This window comes from Nanorana parkeri, unplaced genomic scaffold (genome assembly GCF_000935625.1).
Source record: "Nanorana parkeri isolate BGI_ZX_2015 unplaced genomic scaffold, ASM93562v1 scaffold51, whole genome shotgun sequence".
In the NCBI taxonomy this organism is placed as follows: Eukaryota; Metazoa; Chordata; class Amphibia; order Anura; family Dicroglossidae; genus Nanorana; species Nanorana parkeri.
The window spans coordinates 1,209,517-1,217,367 of NW_017306319.1; the positions used below are offsets into that span (position 1 = coordinate 1,209,517).

General features: G+C 37.8%; 1 protein-coding gene across 1 annotated transcript in view; it reads right to left on the minus strand.

The window, feature by feature from the left end:
* Positions 1–7,851, minus strand: part of MYOM2 (myomesin 2) — a 128,059-nt gene that overhangs the window by 62,562 nt on the left and 57,646 nt on the right. The window contains exon 17 of the mRNA XM_018574917.1: positions 1,058–1,245. Coding sequence (XP_018430419.1) covers positions 1,058–1,245 — 188 coding nt within the window. The remainder of the gene's footprint in view (positions 1–1,057; positions 1,246–7,851) is intronic.

Consider the following 7,851-nt stretch of genomic DNA (forward strand, 5'->3'; position numbering starts at 1 on the left):
ATATATACACACACTGGCTGGACTTGAAGCACTTAGGAGACAAGAAAAAAAGCTATATAATCCCACAATAACCAATCACTGGATTGTAAATATGTCATTTTTACATTTTATATAGAATAAAATGCACTGCTTTTTTTGTAACTGCTTTAGGATCTTTTCTGAAATAATAGTGTATTGTTTCTAGTGATATATGTTAAGGTAAAGGGTATTGTACATTTTCAAATAAATGCATTTGTAAAATATAAATAGTAACGTATTAAATATGAAATTAAAACCAAAACCTTTTTTTTTTTTAGTACATTTTAATGTGAAGGGTGGGTTAGAACTTCTTTCAAGTTTTTATGTGTCCCTTTTGGTAAGACTTCCTGTAATTTCCTGGCGACAGGTAGAAGGAAGGGAGGACAAAGACAGCATTAAAAACTTGACAGAGGCATGTCTTATTTGCTCTCTCCAAATATAAAATATAAAAAAGTCTTGGCTGGAGTTGAACTTTAGCATTCAATATACACAATTAACATTAGGTTAAAGTTAGCTATCAACCATAAATTGAAGTCTCTCTTCCAACCTTGGTAACTATAGGACCTAGATGGAGCACACTTGTTAAGTTCAACACTCTTTATAAACCACTGTGCAAATGTTCAACAAGCAAGTTACAAAATGGCCAGAAGTGAATTTTGAAATTTAAAATGGGATAAATAGATCAGAAACGTAATATACATTTTCCAGACTTTGGTACTACAGTGGTCAAAGAACAATTGTGTAAATCATACTGACAAGAATTAGAAGAGCACAGGCAATAAAAGGTATGGATAAGTGTCCAGTGTCTCTTGGGCACAGCAGCTGTTACCATAAGTTGCAACAAGCCCTGTGGGCCAATAGAGTAGCCAATAGGAATTTAATTTTGGGCCTTGGGTGTATCTGCAGCTTCTTTAACTTTACACCTTGGCAAGACCAATAAAGAGAACTAAGAACGCAGAAAATTTGCAGCGACAGGTATTGCATTGCAAAGTCCCCGGTCTTGACTTGCAAATGTAAACTTCTCTTTTGTTATACGAACCTTGTAGATTCTTTCTGAAATTTGGGTGGTATTCACTTCATGCCAGTTAAGGTGATTAGCTTCCCGTTTGTCAATGTAGTATCCAGTGACATGTGATCCTCCAGAGAATTTAGGCAACTTCCAGCCCAGTGTCATTGAATGGCCATCACAGTTCAGTAAGGTAATACCATAAGGGTGAGATGGAGCAGCTGAAAAAATTACAACATTAGATTTATAACCTATATACAAGCTTTCATGTCTAATTTACATCAGGATGAATGGGTTGGTGCATAGGTTGGTACATGGGGCCAGGTAGTTGCGGCAGGAATATTAATGCAGGACTGTGCATTATGATGGCCAAGGCCAAGGCTTTGTCAAATGGGGATGGTAGAAGCCCTGATACACAATAAGCTAAAGGTTAGTTTTCTCAGGTTCTAGTAGGTGGATATGTGTCAGAAGAGTGAGGGAAAACTTAATATTACCAGCAGAAGAGGTGGGTTCTAATGGAAATCTGAAAGAAAGGTTCAGCTAATGGCAATACAGGCTGACAGTTAAAAAGGGCTGGCTGGAGCCCTGTATCTGGTATACAAGGCAATCATTATTGAGGAGGGACCTACTCCTTTTCTCATGGGAAAATAATAATAAAATACTTGCCCAGGGTCAATCTTGTAACAAACAGGATCAGCTTGGGAAGGTACAATATCACTTCTCAGTGTTCATTTTAAGACTAGCTTAAAAGTGCAGTGATCAGTGAACTTATAGGTACAGGATAACTTATAATTATCACTGACACATATCTGATTTTTTTCTTTACCCCTTATTAATGTAAACCTTTCCTAAGCAAAATATGGGGACTAACATTTCTGACATTCTTTAGATGTTAGTCACCTGGCTGACCATGGTCATGGTAACCCACTGGCTTCAATACTTTGAGTTTATGACCTGAAAAAAGGTATTCAGATCAGATAAACTAACAATTCCCTATCTGCATAATTGTTTCTGGTCAAGGACGCAGGGTAAATAAACAGACCAGTCAATATGACAGCCAGGCAACTAGTATTTGCAGAAATAGAAGTCTGCACTGGCAGCCTTCATAGTTCTCTAAGCAAAGTTTTCCTTTCATAAATCATGTACTAATCACACAATATACTCTTTTACACCCACAACTACCACATCACAGCATGCACTCAAACAAAACAGTCCAGGGATGACAATATATTATTCCAGCAGTGGAGCTGACAAAACCTGGAAGCTGGTCCGGCTGGCTGATATGCCTGCAGCAAAAACGTCTCCCAAACAGGATCGTGGTGAAGCTTTGTCAACACTCCAGCCTCATTTTGGAGCCAGGTGCTTTAGGGTAAATTTATGAGTATGCAAATGTAACTTTATGCTGGAAAAAAGAAATTGACATCCCTGAGCTTATAAGCAATATTGCTAGGGTAGCTACCCTTTATTATCATATAAAGGATGTAATATAATTCAGAAGTATATATAAAAAAATATGAAGGAAAGAAGAAAGGTATGGCTTTGGGAAAATGTGGGTATGTTTTTAATATATCTGTAAAAAAAATGTTTTGCTGTATTTTTCTTGAAAAAGTTTTGCATATGTCATAGACATATGTTTTTAGAATGTTTTATTATGTGTAAAAAAAAAAAAGGAAGCTTTCATTTTTTGAAAAATCTGGCTGGTAGTGAATAAATGACATGTAATCACTGTTTTGTTTGAGTGCATGCTGTGATGCAAAAATTGTTAAAGGTGTAACAGTGTATATTCTATGTAGAACCAAAGGAAATCTCACCGCTCCAATTCCTTAGCCAACATCAGGACTCCCCAGGTACTGGTCTAATAGGTGAGTCTCCACCTTGGAATGTAATAGTATACAAAAAGACAGCACTATCCAGAGAATTCCAATACTTTCACAGCAAATCCAGTATAACAGTGAATAAAAGTAGCAGCAAATACCTGCACACACCCAACCAGCTACAACCTCTCGCATGTTTCACCTGTAGGCTTATTCATAGAGTGTATATTCTATGGTGATAAATTGTAAAAATATACCTCCACACTCTTAGCAAACATTATCTCAGTTTTCCTGGAAGCAGTGAGAGATACAAAGTTTTATACAGTAATTCCAAGCACCAATGCCGCTCAACGTGCCAGCATTTGATGAGTCAATCCTATAGTCTACACTTAAGACATCTTAGGGCATCTTATAAATATTTACAGTATAACAGGTTGTGTATTTCATTTTCAATAGAAAATGTGAAATGTTTAGTATCTGTGCTTATTTCTCTTTTTAGTTTATTCCCTTCCATTTTAGTCAACTTGCACAGATCAGAGACAGTTCAGTTTCTAAATTGCAGTAAACAGTAGCATATGAACATTAAATATGATCAGATATATTTATAGGAGTATCTTTTGAAAGTCTGGTGGAAAATATGTTAATAAAATTTCACTCAACATTAAACGCTGTTTAGTTTTTAGAAAACCATAATAAAATACAGTAGATGTAGTGTATATCTAATGCCCTTTTTGCTTAATTTTGGATAGAATAAGGAATGGTTAAAACCACTGCTAGTTTTTTTTTTTTCTATAATAATTTTTTTTTTTAAAGTGTCCATACAGGGTCCATTCACACCACATGCGTTCAATTAATTGAAATCTCTCATGTGATTAAAAGAGGGGAATTTATCAAAACCGGAGCAAACTAAATCTGGAGCAGCTGTGCAGGGCAACCAGTTAGCTTCTCTATTTCATTTTCAAATCTTACCTGAACAAACAAAAGAGAGAAGCTGATTGGTTGCCACGCACAACTGCTACAGGTTTTGGCTACTCTCGTTTTGATAAATTCCCCCATAGCTTCACTTAGGCAGTTGTCACCATTGTGTCCCATTGGAAGACTTTCCCTGTATACTTGTTCTGGTGATTTTCCCTCAAGTTTAGTCCCTGACGCAGTGGCCAGTAGCACAAATAGAGAGAGGGAATCTCCATAGCAGGGAAACAGGTAGTAATTAAAAACATTGCAACCCTCTCACCACTCTATCCAAAACTAAAAAAAGTTTGCCTTTAGAAACACTATAAGTATATAGGATTGACTGACAGAAGTCATTAGGGATGCACCGATACTTTTCGAGTACCAGTGCCGATACTTGGCATTTTCATGAGAACTACCAGGGTTGCCGCGGTTGCAGCTGGGACCTTGCTCTGGCACTCCACCACTGGCCTGAAATTATTAGTCTGTATTGTTTTAGGAAAACTGTCACATGACAATAAAGAAAAATGTATCAGTACTTGTACTTGTAAGTACTTGGGCAAGTACCAGTACTTGTACTTGCAAAACTGGTATTGGTGCATCCCTTTATTTATATTTATAAAAATAAAATCATACATTAAAACAGAGATATACAAATCCCAGGAGCTCCGTATGCTACTTACAAATGACAGCTTTGTAAGCTTTTGAATTTTTTTCTAGTCTAGCCCTGGAGCTGGACAAGTATTACTTGTACTTGTACCGAGCACGGTACTTGGTATCGGTACATCCCTAGAAGAAATCATGTTTATTTGCCCTGTGGTTAATGAATGAAACAAACAGTTACATAAATAGAACATATTAAGATGATACGTTAGTTATTTGCCTTTGTGAATACTATCCAAAGCTCTTTATACTAGCTCACAAAACAGTGTACGGTATAGGAAGGATTGATAAGTAGTGAAAATAGTGAAAATATATTTGCATTCAGTAAATCAATCCCAAAGCATCATCTGTGACAGAAGGCAAGCACCATTCTGTGTAGGGTTACTTATGATACAATACTTTGAGATTTTTGCTTTAGGTACTCGCCAATACTGAGTACTGATACCGGTGCTTCCGCTTGCCAGGAGCCAGGCAATCAGAAAGCTGTGCTGTGGGTAATGACATGCCGCCTGCATCCTGATTGCCGTGGAAGCCAGCTCCATATTGTTTGGCCAGCTTGATTGTGATTGGCTTCCCAGCCAATCGGCATTGAGCCGGCTTTCCGGCCAATCAGGAAGCCTGGTGGCAAGTAATGACCTGCCTACCGGCATCCTGATTGGCCAGGAAGCTGGCTTCCCAGCCAATCAGCGAGGTGGGTCATTACTCGCAGCCGGTTTCCTAATTGCCTGGAAAGCCAACTGCATGTTCCCCTACGGCACTGCTGGTCAGAGGAAATGTTCCTCTGACCAGAAGTTCCGGTATCAGTTAAGGTATCGAAGCATTTGGGCGAATACCAGTACTCACCCAAATATTCAATAAGATTAATTCTGCACTCCATAAGGAAATCTCGCCAAAGAGCAAGAAAACATATCAAACTTTAAGTAAATAAATGTAACAAAATGTAAATAATTGCAAAAAACTGCACAATACACAAACATCTAAAAATCATTAAAAAGAGCCTCCAAGCCCTCTAGTGGTTGATAAACACGCATGGCAGAATTAATCTTATTGAATATTTACAATAGGAGACCCAAGAGCTTTATTTATGTGCATACATAGATGTTTAGCCTCATCCCTCGTTTGTATATATACTCACCCAAATATTCGGTATCGGCACCAATGCCGATACTAGTATCGGATACTAGTACTAGTATCGGATACTAGTACTAGTATCAGTATCGGTGCATCCCTACTAAGATTTTGAGAGCACTTATAATGGTCAGAAACATTGTTACGACCCGTAGAGGTTTTCAGTTTTTTTGAATATCCCTGTGTGAGTGAACACCAATTATTCCCTTCCTTTGTAGAAAAAGGGAACAAGTATTACACCACATGTATGCTACTCATACCTATGACCAGAATCAAGGAAAAAAGAGCTGCAATAAATGACAAGATGGCAGACTTTTCTCTACCAGTCTCCTCTCATACATACAAACTACTAAACATTCCATGCATGACCAAATGTATTTAATATTAATAAAAAGTGGTGCCAGGGTTCTTTGTGAAATGAAAGTGATAGAAGAATGGATATAAAAAACTGTAGTGACCAGTGCATGTGACAGCCTTTCTAGTAGGACCTACCATGTGGAATACCTCCTCCTAAAACAATGAAATTGAAAGAGAATGCAAAATACATGAGAACATGCAAGAACAAGAGAACATGCCAGTTTACTTCATACAACACTAACAGTATGTACTAAATGATAAGAGCTAGTGTACACAGGAATCTAATTTCTGCTTCTGGCCTGCATTTGTGCAGCAGTTTGGAAGGTTTTGGAATACGTAAAAAGTTCAAAAGATTTTCATAAGAGACAATATTAAAACCTCACATGTATGATTGATGTTTATAGAAAACCTGTCATAAGACAAAAACAAAGGCTACCATCGGATATTTCTTCATGGCTGCCTTTCTCTGGCCTGACTTTGCCCATGTTTTTAAAATCTAAAACAAATGCCTCCCTGCAAGTTCTTCAGCATCCCCTACACCTCCTGGTGTGTCTAATACCGGATCCCCTGTTGTGTGTTGTGATTCCTAACACAAAACTCTGGGCTCTGTAGTAATGTAGGGGCCAACCAAGAAAATCATAGAGCACACCAGGGGACACTGGCATCCAACATTCCCAGAAGTGTCAAATACAGGATATCTTTGAACAAGCTCAGTGAGGCAGTAAGTATTGATTTTTAGGTTTTAAAAATAGAGACAGAGTTACAAACGAAAACTTTTCATAATCCATGCAGTGGAGCTACCCCTGCACTGCAAGGGTTAAGCGCTCATTTTCTTCAAAATAACAAAGTTATACTCATGCAAACTTTACAGCTGGCTAGCTATTAGAACACCCCATCCGGTCTGTCTCCTCCGCAACTCCAGGGATGGTTGTCCCACATGGTCCTCACATCCCGTACAAAGCATATAGGATGTGATAACTCATGGGACCTTAGACCTCTGGAGTGGAGGGGAAGAGAGGCTGGAAGGAGGAGTATTGGGTGGAACGGGTAAGTATAACTTTTTTTTATTTTCGCACCTAGACGAGAACAAGCACTTAGCCCTTGCAGCGCAGCGGTATTCCCACTGCAAAAGTCATACAGTTCGTTTTTAAACACACAGCTAAAACAAGTGACTTCCTGTCTAGTAATCTCTCCGTGCCTCCTTTTTAGTAACTAACCAATTAGCATAAATCAATATGCTGCACAGAAACATCACATTTTGTTAATTTTCATACAGGCAAAAGTACTTACAATTAAGGGGTCAATTCACTAAACCTTTGCATGCAATTTCTTCATCACAGTGCATTATTTTCTAATTATTACAATAGAAATGAACTGCTTCTTTATAGTATCATTTTTGTGATATTTTTTATGTAAAGATAATTTACAAAAACAATTACATGGGGTTTTTCCTTTTGAAGCATTTCTAGTTTCTGACTGCTATTAATTGTCAACTATTCTTCGGCAATTAATCTATGAAGTATTCATTGAGGAAAGTAGGACACAAAACCTTTGAGGTAAGGATAAAATGATGATCCATTATAAACCTACTGACGCATGAGAAATAAAGGCTTAAAGCGGAAGTTTATTCTGCTTATATTTTGCCTTCTTCCTCTATCATCAACATGTTTATATATTTTTTTTAATAACACCCTTCTGTTTTATTACATACCTTTTTTTAGACCCAGTGATGTCTCCATAGCTTCCTAAAAACACCACAGCACCTTGCCTCAGTACTCCTTTTAAGAATGTTCAGAAAGGAGTTCAAGCAGTAGGCTAGCTTTTGGAAGGGGTTATGCAAATATCCAAATATCTTGATGGGTGAATGCCTGGCTGGAGAAGTGGGCATTCCTAGGCAGGCAGAATGTGCATGCA